The 18,189-nt window shown below is 37.9% G+C and overlaps 1 protein-coding gene across 2 annotated transcripts in view; it reads right to left on the reverse strand.

Annotated features, from left to right (window-relative positions):
• LRP6 (LDL receptor related protein 6) overlaps positions 1–18,189 on the reverse strand; it is a 125,488-nt gene that overhangs the window by 34,372 nt on the left and 72,927 nt on the right. For both annotated transcript variants that reach the window (XM_068658502.1, XM_068658492.1), the window contains 3 exons: positions 16,358–16,754; positions 15,685–15,856; positions 1,348–1,564 (listed from right to left, as the gene is read on the reverse strand). In XM_068658502.1, the coding sequence (XP_068514603.1) occupies positions 1,348–1,564; positions 15,685–15,856; positions 16,358–16,754 (786 nt within the window). The remainder of the gene's footprint in view (positions 1–1,347; positions 1,565–15,684; positions 15,857–16,357; positions 16,755–18,189) is intronic.

Here is an 18,189-nt window from a genome sequence, read left to right on the forward strand (position 1 = left end):
GTATATAAGAAAGCAAACAAAATTTCTGTCACCTTTCACAGTACACTGGTCCAGTTACGTACTGCAATTGTGTTCCTAGAGATGGAAAATTTTGAGATTATTTTCTTGTAGGTCCCCTTATGGTACCTAAAGTGGGTCTACAAGAAAGCTGGAAAGGGACTTTTTTTTTTTTTTTTTATACAAGGGCACGTAGTGGTAGGCCAATGGGTAATGGTTTTAAAGTGGAAGACGGTAGATTTAGATATAAGGAAGAAATTCCTCACTCAGAAGGTTGTGAGGCATGAGAACAGTTTGCCCAGAGAAACTGTGGGTGCGCCATCCCTGGAGATGTTCAAGGCAAGGTTGAATAAGGCCCTGGGCAGCTTGTTCCCATGGTGTCCTAGCCCATGGAAGAGGGGCTAGAACTAGGTAGTCTTTAAGGTCCCTTCTAATCAAAGCCATTATACAATTTTCACATCCATTTAATGGCCTCTTTTCTCCAGGATGCTGGTAAAACAGCTCTTCGCAATACTAAGATGTGTACTTGCACATGCTGGAAATCCACCCACCACTACCAAGCTCAATTAGCCATACAGCTGGAAAGAGGGCTGTTTTTAAAACACATGTGCCTTTGGGCACATTAATGTGGTAGTAGCAATGCAAAGATACATGTCAACTACATTTAACTAATTCCCTGGGGTACAATCCAGACATGGCAGCAAGAAACTGCAAGCAGAAACACAAAGCAGAATATTCAGGGAATGTGATGAGCTTGGTGATGCCACAGCTCTGCTGCTACCAGTATTTTGGAAGCCAGCTTAAAGCTAGATCCTGCATATTTACTCCACAGACACCACAGGACAGAAGTACTTCTAGTTATTGTTAAAGATGATTTTGCAGTATTCATATGAAAAGCACTGAACAAACTAACATGCTCATTCTTAGCTTTTGCAAGCCAATATTCAGATCGCAGGATGAAAATCTGCTACAGCTGCAGTTTCATAACCAGGTAGGCTAATCTAATAGCTGGCTGTTAAAAAGAGAAGTCCTCATTTTCCTTGATTCTTCTTCTCTTCTTATTGGATCCAGGGTTGTCTTGAATCTATGAGATACTCCAGTTACCTAAGCAGTAGAAAATGACCTATTTTGGGGGTGCTTGTTTGTTTTCCATCTTGTTATTCTGCCAAGTTAGAGAACTGAAGGACCTCACAAAATACCTACCCCATGCCATTGAACTGCAATTATTAGGTGAAAAACCGGATTCTGCCCATTTCTAAAAATCTGACCAGGTATAAAGTGATACCTCTAGAAGAGCACTGCTGAAATCTCTTATTTTATTTTACCAGCCTTATTTGCATTCTCACTCACCAATTATCTGGCGGACATTTGTAGCTTTGAGGCCCATTAGATCAGGCAGTTGATCTATGATGATCTCTCTTTCTGCTGTTCGTTTTTGTACACGTTCGATACTGCGTCTTTGCCAGTCTGTCCAATAAACATAGTCTCCCAGCAACGTGAACCCAAAGATATGAGGCAGCTTGTCCTCCACCAGAACTCTTCTCCCAGTTCCATCAGCATTCATGACCTATGGATACACATGAACACAAACATTTCCATATATACAGAATAATTCTGTTGCTTTTATCAGTGATTATTTACCTGCTCCACATTTAGACCACAAATTCAAAAATAATCTCCGACCCACTGAAGTGCTATCAATGTTACACAGCAATCTAATGAAACAAGACTATTTTAACAGGTAGTTATTTTAAAAGCCATGGAGGATCCCTTATGCATAGCCTTACATATTAAGGCTATTCTCATAAGCAGATCATAATGTGAAATAATAACACAACACTCCTTATATTTGCTTTACGAACTCTATTATGTGTGCCTGTTACACATTGCCTTTTATTTCTGACTTACCTCTCTTGGCTCAGTTTTAAATGGGAGATGCTGTGTTGCACAAACGTGTTTGTGATGCACAAACGAAGACAAGCTTACAATGTTAGGGAGTCCTAGCTCAGCATGTTGTAGTCTACAGTCCCTCCCCACATGAGGTTACAGATAGCAATAAGAGGAGGCCCCACAAATTCTGGGACCCAAATAGGAAGATCTATAGAATCATACTCCCAAATCTAAACAAAGAACCAGTTCTACATTCTTCACAATCAAGTTCAGTGTTTTTTGTACTAGAAGGAACACTAACACTCTGTAAATAATTGCACGCCTTTGATCAAAACACTAGAATTCACTGTGTCATTTTCCTGTATTGCTAGAAAGAAGTAATACCTAACTTCCTCAAAAAGGCACCGAAAGGATTAATTAAACATAGGTATGCATGTTTAAGTGATCAAGTACCTTATGAATGCCAAGTATTATTATAAAAAGTGCCATATTGAAGTGAAGAGTTATATTTTGAGAAGCTTAAAAATGATCCGGCACTGCAGTTTTATAGGATTACGAAGCAGGATATATAGAGAAGTTCCTTCTGAAGTATTTCTACTTGTTTTAATTTTATAGGAAACATTTTAGCATCCATGCATACTACCCTTCCAAAAAAAAAAAAAAGGAAAAAAAAAAAAACTCCTTATTGTAAGAACTTCCCAAAGCAATGTGATTCACAAAATTCAAACCAAATAGTCAAAGTAGCACACTAATCCCTGAAACATTAATACACCCTTCCCACATCCCAAGGATGTTCCAACTTAAGGACTGAAAAGGGGTGACTTACTATACTGCTGTTTTCAGACCTCTCTCTTACCCTTACCTTAGTGAAATTGGATAGTCATAGACAAGTCTATGTGATTACTCATTCTTCCCATGGCTCAAATACAAAAATTTGAACATTAACAACCTTCAGGATCAATTGGATTAATAACTTGGCTAGATGGATGATGTTTTGCTGCCAGAAGAATTTCCTAGCATATGAGAAATGAAAAGGCTAGCTTGGAGAGTGCCCCTTATCTTTGCTTATCAGAGAGCAGATGGGGAGTGAGGAAAGGAATAGAGAAACAGAAATGGAACCCATACCTTTCTATGCACATGGCATAATGTGCAGATTAATAAAATAAACTATTTTAAAGTTTACTTGAAAAGTGGAAGAAAATGTCTATGATTCTATGAATCTTCAGAGTAATTAAATTCTGCCTTAAATCTGTGTTTTGTCAAACTTGTAAATGCTATTACATTTACTCTCAGTATGTTAGAATAGGAATCAAACCTTTACAAGCACAATTCCTACAGAAATATGAAAGAGGCTTTGCATGCTTGTTGGTTTGTAGGAATAAGCTCCATGTTGACTGTTTTAAAAAGCTTATAATTACTCTGTGGAATTGGCTTACCAAAAAATCTTCGGTCTAGTAGTATATACAGCAAGCTTCTACACATGCACTAATGTGCATGCTTCACAAAAAATAAGACGACCATTACTTGGTGAAACTTTTTTTTCCTGTGTTCTCACTAAGATCCTTTTGAAAGTCAAGCACAGTACTTGGCAGCTTCACTTTGTACTAGGGCGCGTTTACCATCCTAAAGCTGCAACTTGTCCTTTACACTGATAACCAATTCCAAACACAGCTTTTCCTATCACAGATTGTTTAGCTGGGCTCAGAGCCCAGCATAATTGCCTAATTTCTGGACTTCCTTTTGAAAACAAGCTCTGCTCTTCCATTTATTCTACTTCAGAAATTTTCAGCATCTGCTGGCTCTCTCTCATTTCCTAGCAGCATGCCTCCTGTGTTCTGTTTTGATAAATGAGGTTGCTAAACAACAGAGTAATGGTTAACTTTAGAACGAGGGACCCACATTTAACATCCATAAGGTAACCCATGAGTTATAGTGTGTTACCCCACTATCTCTTTAAGAAACCATCACTACCACCAAGAAAACTGTTGATCCCCTTTGCCTACCACCCCCTTTCCAACCACGACACACCTCTTAAATTTCTAGGATGACTTGTTTCCCCCTCCCCTTTAAACTACTGAGACAAGCCATTCGCTTGCAACTAATTAATATATGGCAATTAGTGCTTGCTAAGCAAACCAACCAGCTATGTGGAACTGATGGATGTTGCAAAGCTGACTGAAAACACAGTAATAACCAGCAAAATATCACTACCACGAAGCACTATCCTAAGCTACTACACTTTTTGCCTTGTACTTATAAAAAGAATAAACTTCTGTATTTAGGGAGTGCTTAACTACCAGCTAAAAGAATTAGCTGGAAGGCATACAGTGTAAGGTGAACTTTCTCTGGTAAACTTTAAATAAGCTTCTGAAAGTCAGGAAAAGAGATGGGAGGACTTGAATATTAACTATCTGCTTATATTAAATCTGTGTTTTGCCACATACAGGTTATTTTGAAAGCCAACTTTATGCCAGCTAGACCAAACAGACACTTATGTGAAAATACTTACACATACCTGCTGCCCTTCTGTCACTGCAATCTTACCTGATATCACACATCTGTGTGATATTATTTAATATAAACATCTGTTCGCTAGCAGCTGGGTACCATCATAGGAATTTTTTTTCATGGCACCATGCTGTCTACACTCTCTTTGGCTGTATTTTTTGGCTGTATATAATTGAATAGAATTTCATCAATAGGCTACAGTACCAAACAGTCTGGTGTAAGGCGGATGGAAAGTGACAAGGGATATAGGGATGACACATAAAACATATATAATAAATGACACAAATAAAAAGACACAATCAGTAATCAATGCACTCCAAAGAAGTTTAGCACAATCTTCCTATGGACTGAAAATCAGGTGACAACCAAGTCCCAGCTGATACCGCTTTAAGTATTCATTCCCTTTCTCTGGCCCAGATGGATCAGCTGACCACAGTGAAGCATAGCACCACTAAATCCCCCTGTGAGAAACCCACCTTCTACTGTGAGGCAGTGCCTCCAGTGGTTTATGCTGCTGTAACCACAACGTGGTGTGGGTTTCACATTCTGAATACTGCAAACCACAGTGAGAATACAGACTACAACAGGAAACAGATGTGGCATAACCACAAACACTACCTTTACTGAAAGAGTGAGAAGTTCCACAAAAAAAAAAAAAAAAAAAGTACAAAAATTAAACAGCCTCAGAGAAATGTCAAACAGCCTTCTTGTAGGATAAGAGTTTTGTTTATCCTAGAACAATAATGAATACAAACCTATGGCCTCAAAAATGCAACATATTCAACTAGATGAACTGGTGATGAAAATGTGTTCATATTTTAAGATGCTGTATTTAACAGTCTACACTAACGATAAAAAATCTTTGAAGCATTGTTTCTATATTAAAGCTACAGACTGGATTGCAAAGTGATATTTTCTAAGGGTCTTTCTTGCTGCCAGATACCCTGGATTCAATTCACTCTTGAATGCTAGTAGTAACTGTGACAAATAGGCTAATGCAGTGAATTTACCTTTCTAATAAGTTTGAACGTTTGGTAATTTACATATGTTATTTGATTGGTTTAAGTCTAGATCTCAATCATTACACCTGCCTCATTTGTGAAAATAATATTCAGCTCTGGTTAGAGCTAATGTGAGAGCCCTGGCAAAGCTGCACAGGGCTCCAAACAGGACCAGCAGCCTGTGCTCAAGGCTAGCAGACCAAGGCCAGTTGTAGGGGAGGCTAGGCAGAGGCACACCAGCTCATATCCACAGTATTGAGGGGATGCTAAAAACAGAAACTGTCTGCTCCTGTTAGGCCATACTTAAGAGCCCAAGTCTACAAGGTGCTACACAGCTTCAGTATCGACAGCTCCAGAAGGAGAAGACAGCATGCAGGCACTAGGAAAAGCACACTTTCCAATACAAATTTGGGAGACAATTATACAAAGCTGATAGGATTGACGCATAATTAACCCAGTTCCATAAGCAGGGTGAGAATGTGCAAACTGTTGTCTTTCACCTTAATTCATGAGTACAGTTTAATTTTAGGTGTACTTATAAATAATCAGGAAGCATTTAAATACCATGCATACTATGCGCTCTCTCAGGATGTTTTGAACAGAAGAAGCCAATAATCAAAAAACAATTTACAAACAATGACTGGTACCACTGTATCGGGGGATAAAGGGGGAAGGGGGAAGATGGACAACTCTTCCTGAGTAGACATTAAAATCTCAAGTCACTTTAACAGCAAGTTGGGTTTCTTGCAATAGTTTGGAAGAGCAGAAACAGATCAGAAAGCATTACCACCTCCACAATTTCAGCATTGCTCTTGTTAATGCATTCTAGAAACAGAAATAATTGAAAAGCAATGAGGTGAAAAAGTCAGTTTTTAGTGAGTTGATCATTAACACTACTGTTCTGCATAAGATGTTTGCAAAGAAGTGTTACTCTAAGACAGCTATGAGATACCAAATTCAATACATATATATAAATATATATATATATATATATATATATATATATATATATATATATATGATATTTCTAAATAACACAGAAGATCTTGAGCAAGGCCTGAATTATACCTAAAATAGTTAAGAAATATTCAAGGTTTAAGCTTAGTTATTTCAGCCTTTATTATGCAATGATAAATCCTTACATGTACTGTTTCTTTGATGCAACTCATTGACTCAGTTCATGACACTGCTAATCAAGGATATGACTATTCATCTTCCACCTAAATGTATGTGAATCTTACTATATCAGAGAAGTGAAAAACAACACTAACTCATTAAATCTATTTGATTAAGGAAAAAAGAAAACTGGGACAGCATCTCTCAAAAACAACTTTGAAAGATAGCTAGAATGCCTTCTGAACATCACATCAACATTTTTTTCAGTCTGATTTAGTGAACTATGCATTTCCATCTTGCTTTTTTAAGCAACATGATCAGACCAGACCAGAATGATTTTACTGTTGTGGCTGCAGTAATATCACACAATTAAAACGTAGACCTGCTATAAAGCAGCACCTCTAAAAGAGGAACAATTAGACATCTTGTCTAAATTTCTAATTTTATTAGTCTTCCCATTAAAAAAAAAAAAAAAAAAAAAAAGACACGATCAACTATATACCCTATTTGGCTGAGCAGTCAAAACTTCAAACTTATTTTAAGGAAATCATTCTGTTAACGCCATTAACTTACTGGCAACAGCATTTTCCCTCTATTCCAAAGAGGCAAGAAGCATTGCAGATACAAAATGGAAAGATGTCTCTTCACTCCTGAGTGAAATCCTGAGAAATAAACAGAAAGGATACCTGGAACCCTTTATATTTGCTTCAGAAACAGAGTGCCTCCGGCCAACTCTACAATTTCTTACTGCAAATTGTTCTATAATATCCATTACCAATTTTTAATTTAACAGTTCCCAACACCCTCTATTTCTTTTTGAGCTCTAATTATTTTTCCAAAGAATTCAAAATATTATTTTCCCTGAGCATGGATAATATTCCTAATAGGACTGTAGTGAAGATAAATATGCAGAAACAGAAGAGCTTAATTTCATAAATAGACCTTTCTATCATACTACAGACACTGTATAAGCCCATTTCTTTCATAATAGGACAACTTTCCTAGCTCCCTGATCAATTGACGCCAACAACAGAATTATTTTCTCGATAGTGGAATCTAATTTTAGGAAAAGAGAAAAAAAAAACTGAGTTTTCAATAAAAATGTCGCAAGTCAGGTGAAGTGATAAGAAGACAAAGAAAAGAGTTTACATTTATTACCACTGTGACAATCAACTATGACACCTTGTAGGAAATCTCATGCAATACAAAAAAAATCCTGCATTTATGAAGAGCAGGCTAAGACAAAAAATGAGCTGAAATGAACAGGATGAGAAGAGATTTTCATAGGTAAATGAAGATGCTTGGCTATGGAAATTATTTTTTTTTTATAAATACACAAGGTGGAGCAGCAACGGTCTGAGGGTGTTCTGTTATGTGGGCATAGGCTAAAAGAGAATAAGAGAGTATGGGTACAAACAGAGGATCAAAAGTAGGCTAATTACTGCAATTTTGCAGCTTACCATTTGTAAGCTAAGTCTGATGAGTAACTATATTCATACTTCACAAGAACACTATATTCATACTTCACAGGAAGCAAAGTAAGCTAGCTGAAACCAACATGAACCTCCATGGTGGTTTTGGGAGACAATTTTAAAATTTTAAGTTTGGCAGCACATCTTCTAATGGTGTTGAACATGGGCAAAAGCCCCTGTTCTCTCCTCTGCATTCCCAAGGGACTTAGTTCCAGTATCATCCCCTAAGGAACTTCTTATTTTTACCAAGCTCTCTGCTGAACTTGGTGCTTGCCAGACTCCTCTATAAGTAACTAACTCCTCTATGAGTAACTATACTTGATTTTTTTTGTTTGATTGTTTTTGTAGAGGAAAAAGAAAAGGGTGTTTTCTGCTGTTTTAGCAAGTCCAACTGGTTCATAGAACAGTCCAATGAGTGACTAAGCCAGCACAAACTAGGAAAGACCCTGGGATGCTTTCCACTTTTGATGGCAGTAAGCTGTTAAATTGATTCAACAGTTCTTTTAGCAAAATCACTTAAATTCCTAGTTTCTGCATGTCCAAAAGCTTGTAATTCCAACATATGTATTTACCAGGCTAACAGAAAGTATTAACTTTCCCATAGTCCCTTTTTTTTCACATTAGACCTTGGCAAAGTTGCATTATGGACAGTATCAGGGAAAAAATAGATTAGGACTACAAGATCCTGGTGCCAAATAAACAGCAACGAAACTGTGTAAAGCAAGCTGAATGATTATTAAGAAGGATCACAAGGACCATCCCAGTTGTTTTTTTTTGGTGCAGCAATGTGACTAAGCTTGGAGGGGAGAGAAGCCAGAATATTGCAGGGTAAGGGAAAATGGTAGACTGATAAATCATCACCCAGCTGAATCAGAAATGCAAAAGCTAGCTCAATATCTATTCACATCACTCCCCAGCTTGCCTTAAAATATTATTTTTAAGTGTGTTGGGCTCTCAGTGAGGTCAGATAATGGCTCTAGTTATTTTAGTTCAAGGAATTTTTGTGTTTTCCCTTAGGTAACCAACATTGACTGCTGGTAGAGGCTTATTACTCTCTAGATGAGAAAATAGTGTCAACTAAAATGCAATTTCTTAACTCCTAGGAAGCATGTATGACACATTAGTGAAATCCAAAGGTTGTAGTTCAATCAGTTCCACACCAGTCCACTGGGAGCCATGACGTTTACGGAGCTATCATTAGCAAAAGAGGACTGCTCATCTGTAACCAAAGGTTGTAGAAGCACCTCAGTTTTCACATTGAAAAGTTAAAATCAAGTTGTTCAAATGTAAGCAACAACCAAGTCTGAGAAAGGTACACTTTTACTATTAATGATAATGTGCAAGAAGGTAGTAGAAGCCAGCATGACTTCTAGAATCAAACATAACTCAAGAGTGGACATCTGAATCTGACGTAGCCACTCCAGGCTCTTAAAAAATAGGTGCTTTTATAATAGGACTCATCCATGTTTTCTATATCATCACATTATTTTTAAGGCAGTAATTTCACTGGTTAGAAAAATACCATGCTTGGTACCCAGATCAGTATAGCCTTGGACACGAGTTCTGGCTCTGTCTACCCAAAATCCTTCCCGCTGTGTCCTCTGTCTGCTGTGAGGTGCTGGGAACCTCTCATCTGTTCCCTTAAGAACAGTCTGCTGTTCACAGCAGATCCATGGGGACTTCTTCAAGAACTCATCAACCAAAGTGTTTTGTAATGGCTGCCTCAATAATCACTTTGCAAATTTCAGTTTTATTCAAATATACTCAGTTTATCAAAGGCAATAAAAACTTGACTTTTTAATGTTCCTGAATCTAAACTGGCATGAATATTTTAAATGCATTTTTTTTAACTTTCATATTAAAACACTTTGAACAGCTGCAAAAAGTGACAATTCTAAGTGACAATTGTGTAGTACCATGCTCAAAAGCCAAATATATATATACACATTTTTTTTTATTTTTTAAACAAACTTACAGTGTCCGAAAGCCTTGGTTGGACATTTACAGTCCGAGGGTAAGAGGCTACTCAAATTACTGTATCCCAGTCTTCAACAGTCAGGAGACTACCTGTACGTGATCTGTAGCTGTTATTTGTTTACTTTGTATTATAGTTTTCCTAGCTTGAACTGCATCCTGAAATTTGGTTCTTCCCTAAGTTAATTCAGAAGTTCAGAAGAAACCTCCCAAGTGAAAAATATGCAAAATATAAAGTTTTTGTAGTTGTTGTTATTTTAAATAAAATTGTAGATTTTTGAAAGATGTATTACAGTAACAATTTCTTAATGCAGGCCTAGCAGGTATTAAGAAATAGTGGAAATTCCCTGACAAAGTAAGCTTTAAACTTCTGAAACTTGGATGTTGGAGGGAGATCTTCCCATACCCCCTACAGCACATACTTGGTGTTCTTTGCTGAATGAAGTTCTCATGTGCCACAACCATCCAAACCAGGTGGGCAATGCATTGTAGCCAGAATTAAGAAGCAAAGCAACTTCAAGTATTTGCTTCAGCTTAATGCAAGTTCACAAAAGCAAATGTGTTCAACAGCTTGGAATTCTATAGTTTCTGCCTCTCAATATTCAAACCTCTGTTTCAATGTGGGGTGGATGGGGTAGGATTAATAATCAGGCTTGCAGGACATCAGCATTTCACAATACAAAGATATAGAACATGAAAAAATTTATCAGTCGGAAAATAAATGGTGAATGTTTAGAAAACAAAATTTCCTTATTAGGGTGGTGGTAAAATTGAAGGAGCTGTCATCGGAGGAAAATGTAGCCCTGCAATTTCAGGATTAGAATGTGAATTAGAGCATTCTCTAGATGCCAAGCTATTAGCTCCTGGGTCAAAGACAAAAAGGTCTTCACTGTTCAAGATTTTTGTGCTCAAAAAAGTCTTAGTGGCATCCGCTTTCTGTTGTCTGTCTGACAAAGCTGGGTTCTGAAAGCTTGTGTGTACTTACGCTGAAAAACAGCAGGATATAAGACTTTCCACATTAATCACGAGGATTAAGAGATAGTAATGCTAGGCATGGCTAATAAATTTGGGAATGCAGAAACACTTTAAGTTAGAGCTGCATTCAGAAACCACTTTATAATGGTTGCATCTGTATAGGAGGCAGAGAATTCTTTCTTTAAACTCACCACTAGTAGGTGTAAGCGGATGCCATCTCTGGCTCTGAGAATGAAGAATAGGAAAGAAGATGAATAAAGAAAAATGAAGCATAGGCAGAAAAATTGTGAGAAATCAGCTATATCATTATTATTTCCTCTTAATCCATACAACCACACAGACACACAGCCATTCATAATTGCTTTATCAATATGAGGTTTTGCTGACCATTTTATATCCAACCTATGCCTTAAAACAGGTAGTGTACGTGCTCAGAAGACAAATATTCACTTGAGCAGGAAAACATAAGACCAATTCAACAGAGCAGATCATACATTTTTAACCTCATAGCACGACAGGAAAATGCTTTAAACCTGTAGCAAGTCAATGAGAAATCTTCCCTACTGGTAAGCACAATAGCAGCCATCCATTTCAATAGAAGTTTATCAGCAGTGAAACCTGACCGAGATAAATGACGAAGCTGTTGAGCCACAGCCTGCTTCTGCCTGCTGCAGGCTGCCAGATAAAATGGGAACAAAAGCTCCCTGCTGTACCCCCTACCAGTCTCCATTAACCCCTGCTGATGCTTTATTATCGTCTGGGGGCTCCAGAACAGCATAGCATGAATCAGTGCATAAAAAATAAATAATAAAAGCTCATACGTGGCACAAACAAATGAGAAACACAGCTTGCAAGAAATGTTAATTTTAGTAATGCTGCAATTAAATCATGGTTCTGAAAAATCCTACATACTGGAGAAAAAAATAAAAAAAAAGACTGTTTAAAATCATGTATGAAACTGTACTTAAGCACAATAGATTTGGTATACAAACATGTTTCTCGTGCTTCTCCCCCCCAGTCCTCATCCCAAATACATACAGACACATACAAGCAAAGCAAGGACCAGGCATATACTCAGATATCTGCATGTTCAGTCCCAAGTCTCATATTTTGATCCTGTCACAAACATCCTCATTGTTGCACCTCCTCCACTGTACTTTCCCCAAATGTAAGTTTAAAACATTTATTGAAGGTCAAAGCATCTTCTACTAAACTGCTATAAAAAGAGGATGGGAAGGGCAGGGAAAGTGTTACAAATCTCCTCAGGATTCATGGTTGCCATAGGAGAGAAAGGCAGTGGGAGGAAAAAGGAAGACTTGAAATGTTAGTAGTATTTTAGATATTACAGATTTAGATTATGTCATTATAATCTGAGATTTCTGTTGCCTACCATAACGCTGTCAATCTAGTATAAAAGAATACAAAGACCACACAAGATCATGGGGAAAATTCACTAAGATTCACGAATAAAGAGACTTACCACTATATTTGCATTACTTAGCATATTTGAGAAAAAACAACACACTTAAGTAGGACCAAACCATTCTCTCAGATGAACATCTCTTCATCCTACAAAGCCTTTCCATGCTTTTATAATTACAGCAGCTGTAATAAACTTGCACTCCTATCTATCACTATCAGAGGTCATCAATTTTCAGCCCATTTCTATCCTTCTGAAGTGTGGTAAGCAAGCAGCAATATTATGTCAAAGGAAGAATATGAGTTTTTTCTTAGGGTAATACAACAAACTAACAAAATAAAGACTCTCCAAAGCTTCAACAAATAGAAGAATGGCCTCAACACAGGAACACAGAGAGGCTGGATGGGGTCAACCCAAAGGTACACCCATTCTGGTATCTTGTCTCAGGGAATAAAAAACGTATACCTACAGAACAGCTTAAGAAAATAACCAACACAAAATTCTCAAAAGGAGTCTTTGATTCTCCAACAATTTACAGTTCAGTGAATTGTGGTTCAGAAAGCAGATTTATTTATTAGTAAATTTCAGTGGAATTCCCATCCACAGACATATATATCCTAGTCTTCCCAATACCATGAGTAAGCTTTAAAAATCCACAAGTGTTTCCACAATTTACCACACAGTCTGAAGAACCACCTGCTTTTATTTGTTTTGTACCTAACACCTGTATGTATCAATTCCAAGTGCTTCTGTCGAAAAAGGCTGAGTCCTAGACACCTTCTACATACTTCTTTTGATTTTATAGACCTCTGTCACATCCCTCTAAATTGACACATTCTGCAAGTAAAGTGATTTAAAAAAAAAACAAAAACCTAAAATCCAGAAATGGCAAACAAAAGCTGCAATATTTCTTCTCTTGCTTTAAAGGCTTTTTCAAGATTTTCTGCACAATAAGATGTTAATGCCCTGGTTTTGGCTGAGGTAGTTAGTTATCTTCACTGTAGCTGGTACAGTGCTGAGTTTTAGATTTAGGATGAAAATAGTGGTGATATCACACTGACGTTTTTAGTTCATAGAATCCTAGCATATCCCATTGGAACAGACCCATGAGGATCATGGATTCTAACTCCTGGCTCCACACAGGAGCACCCAAAAATCTGACCCTATGTCTGAGAGCATTTTCCAAATGCTTCTTGAACTCCAGCAGGCTCGGAAGTGTGACCACTGCCCTGGAGAGCCTGTCCCAGTGCCCACCCTCCCTTCAGCCTCCTCTGCTCGGGGCTGAAAAAGCCAAGGGACCCCTGCTGCTATTCACATGTCTAGCTGTTGTAGAGCAGTGCTTACACAGAGTCAAGGACTTTTCTACTTCTTGTGCTGCCTGCAAGGAGGCTGGGAGTGCACCAAGAGCTGGGACGGGACAGAGCTACGACAGCTGACTCCAACTGGCTAAATGGATACCCCATACCATACGGCATCACGCTCAGCTCTGAAACGGTCGGGAGTTGGCCAGTGGGGCTGCCACTGCTCAGGGACTGTCTGGGCAAGGTTTGGCTGGTGGTGAGAAACTGTGTTGTGCACCGATTCTTTAATTTTTTTTTTCTTCTCTTATTCAACTGTCTTTATCTCAACCCATGAGTTCTTGCACTTCAACCTTTTTCAATTCTCTCCCACCAACGCACTAAGGGGCAGGGAGAGAAGTGAGCAAACATCTGTGTTATGCCTGCTGGATTAAGCCACAGCAGTTAACAAATTGTATAATCACAACGCAAACACTTGTATCCTCACAGGAAAAAATAACTAGTAATTCTGAAACCTGAAGATCATAAATATTCTGCAGATGTCCTGCATAGATACTACATGAAAACCTGGGACAAATTCATTCTGCTGGCTTACATTGGTTGAAAAACAATGAAATGGAAATTGTCACAGTTTTGGAAATTATGCCAGATCATATATCTTCTGACCTGCCACACACATTGTTGGCATAAACATATTGTATTTCTAGCCAGTTTGACGGAACTGAAGCAGTGAGCTCATGCCTCATCTAGATGAAAATTTCTACCACAAACTGATCCAGCACTGAGCAGAAGCATTATCAATGAATATGGAACCATGCTCTGAGTAACCCTGAAACAGGTGAAAAAAATCTGTGTTTTAGCAAGCATGAGTCTGAAAAATGCCTGACTTTCCTTTTGCAAAATACATTCATGTCCAAGGCAGTATCACAGCTGAAGTGCTCAATCTGTTATAAATAAACCTTTAAGCATAGCTTAATCTCTTTTACTCTCTTTTCTCAGTGCTGGTAAAAATTTGGGTGAATTACAGAATTATGGACTATAAATCTTGTTTTCAGGACAAAAAAAGAAATGCTCCCACAGGCTCTCTCAAAGAATGCTTCAAAGCAAATCACCTTGCTGGAGCGGAGTTGTTTCGAATCTGAAGGAGAAAAAACAGTTATGTGACCTTCTAAGACACGACTATGACTTCCAATTGATGTATTTGAAGTTATAAATAAATAAAACAATGTCTAAGGCTAGAGGAGATACTGTGTCTAACATGGTAAATGCTAAAAGATATTTGTAATGTTAAAGATTCACTAAGGAAGGTTGCAATTTAATGAGGAAGGTAAACCTACCAGGATATAGCAAAACTAGGCATTGTTACTATGTGCCAGACACTAGCCAACTCTCCTGTTTCCAGACAGAATTATGTCTTTTGATAACAAACTGAACAAATACTAAACCTTATTTTCTCAAAGCCTGACAGAGATAATAAATGTCAAATATGTTCCATAGATGCTATATATAACGAAATAAACACAAGATTTTCAGTATTGAAGAGGAAAAACAATATTTTTGTTTTCAAATAAGTTTCAGAAGAACATAGCAGAAAGAAAGCAAAATCTATCCCCTTGTTGGAACCCTAATAAAACAAAGCATAGGTTTTGGGGAGTACAGGTAATTATATGTAAAATTGAAGTTCTACTTGCAACTAAGCTGAACAACATGAAGAATAATAGATAAATTTGATTAATCTGCAAACGTTACTCCCAATAAGTTTTCCTGACCTGAGAATCAACTTCTTTAGCAAATCCTTATCATACATTCTTAAAAAGAGGGATCTACTATATGGATATTATTTCTATTTTACAGATAGAAAAATCAAAGAAAACTAGCAAGTAGCTTACCTAAAGCCAGAAAGAAAACTGAATCGTTTCTTAAAGCAGAAATCAATGATTATTCCATTGCCCTTTTGAACTACATCAGAATTTAAACACTTAGAAAATGTTCTGTAACTCCAGGCAGTTAAAAATGCAGGTGCATTTACAAACCTCTATTTTGTCTGTTTTGGCATCTCCCCAGTATATTTTGCTTTCTTCATAATCCAGTGCCAGTCCATTTGGCCAGCCAAGTGAGGTATTAACCAGCACAATCCTGTCTGAGCCATCTAATGCTGCCCTCTCGATCTTTGGGATTTCTCCCCAGTCAGTCCAGTACATGTACCTGCAATGGAAATAAAATCTTATTAAACCAGAACTTTGAATATTCACATAGCTTCTTCTGGACTACCACTCCCCAAAACCACACAGCACACAGAAAAGTCAGTTTTTGTATCAAATACGTTTCCTTACTTAAATAATGATGCTCAGCACATAGAAAGTAGTATTGACATGTAAACACACCAATCCTTTACATAAAACTACTGTATCAATCTATTGAGCAAGACTACATAACAAATGCTATTAGCTAGAATAAACGAAATCCAAATAGTCCCCAAAAAAGTTTTAAATAAGAGAATAAAACCTAAAGACATAGAAGCTAAATAGTTGTAAGAGAGCATTATAGCATTTGCCTGAAAGCATTAACTTTCAAAGAAGCACAGTATTTTCATTTTGAAGACTAATAAGTTTATCATTATATTCCACTATCTACATGCAGGTACACAGAGATATATATCTTCTTTATATGACTGATATTTAAAAAACGCTTGTGAACAGTCCTCACCCAACCATAGGATCCAGCACAATAGCTCTGGGTTCTTCCAGGTCTTCTGATATCAAGATTTTTCTCATGGTCCCATTAAGCCTTGTAACTTCAATACGGTCTGTGCCAGTGTCAGTCCAATACAGATTTCGAGCAACCCAGTCCACAGCAATGCCATCAGGATGAGCAATCTGTGCTGTGACAACAAACTGGCTACCTGACCCATCGATAAATGAGCGGCGAATGGCCCTAACTTCATCGTCAGTCCAATAGATGTACCCTTCCAGAGGATCAAAATCAATGGCGATGGCATGACGGATGTCCTCCAGTGGCAAAACAATGTCAGTAAAATCTGGGGTGTCTAATGAAATCCGTCTCAAATCTGTCCGGCGGGCTAGAAGCAGCAATTCAGTGGCACCTACATGTATAAGGGAAAAACAAAACCATCTTACAAACACTGGGCAGTAAACCTACAAATGGTGAACCTGATTTTCTACCATTTGGTGCAAGCTAGTCTAGCTACCTTGATTTCACAGGGCCTAGCCAAACTGATGGGCACCAGCAGAGAATTCCATTCAAAAGGCTTCAAAAATGAGGTTATTCTTCTGCAGAAGTAATCAGATGTATTTATAGAGAAAATTCAATGGTGATTTCCTTGTCCAAAATGTATCATGTTGGACCTGTTTTCTATCCACATAATTCCCTCCAAACATACTGAAATAGATACGCAGTGAATATGCTACAAGTTTTTGCAAATAACAGATAGTCTGCAGCCTCTTGGATGAAAATGATTTACTATTTGCTGTTGTTGGTATAGGGGACGACTGTGACAAACAAGCTGTACATTTCAACAACACCCTTAGAGGGGGGAAATGTAACACAGAAGGCCACATGTACATCTCCTTTGAGAAACTCCTATTTGAGGAATCAGGTTTGGGAACTGATTGCTGCCTTGTGACAATAAAAAGCAGGAGGGCTTTCAGCTTTCCCCGGACTTGTTGAGAGCAAGCTTACCTGAACATATGAAGATAAATAACAGTGCATCTTGTGCTTTAGCTCAACATGACTCCATATCAAAGCCTTGCTGCCTTTTAGGTCAAAAGTCAGAATCCTAATAAACAGCTAAGATCAGCTTGTGCTGCAGATGATACTTTCACACAGGACAACACAAGCTGATTAGAGGTACACGTGCTGGGCACCTGATCAATGATGAACTTACTGTCTATTCTAACTCATTCTTGTTTCATTTTCTGTTCTATCTCACAGTGTAATGAAGGATAAACAACCACCACACCCCATTCCAATTAAATTGTCTTATCAGTTTGGAGTCTCAGGGAGATAAGAGCAGCTCAGGCCTCAGGGAAGCCTGAGCTAAGGTAAAAAAATGTGTGCATCCTAAATGCAGGGAAAGTATGTTGTGGTATGTTGTGACAGTTCTCCTCAAACAGTGAAGGGAAAGGTTTGGCATGGGCTGATGTAGGTTCAAGGACAGAGGAAAAAAGCAAGGCTGGGTGTGTGTGAGGGGGGAGGTTTAAGAAAAATGTAAAAACAATGCAGTGAAAGAGAGCCATCACCTAGCCACGTGCTTTTCATGCTTCTATGTCTTGATTTTACAAAGGTATAAATAAGGGCTAGAAGACTAAAAGAGCAGCTACTAGAAGAAATAGGTAGCTGATTAAAAAATATCTAGTGTCTGGTGCCGATTTTTTTTAATTTTTTTTTTTTAAAAGTGTCAGTAATTGTGGTTGATGCTAGATGAAACCTCACTGCATGCCAAACTTTGGACAGATGCCAAAGCAGCCATGTCTTCATTTACAGCAAGGTTTACACATTAAAAACATCTAAAACACTTT

Source organism: Anas acuta, chromosome 1 (assembly GCF_963932015.1).
Source record: "Anas acuta chromosome 1, bAnaAcu1.1, whole genome shotgun sequence".
NCBI lineage: Eukaryota > Metazoa > Chordata > Aves > Anseriformes > Anatidae > Anas > Anas acuta.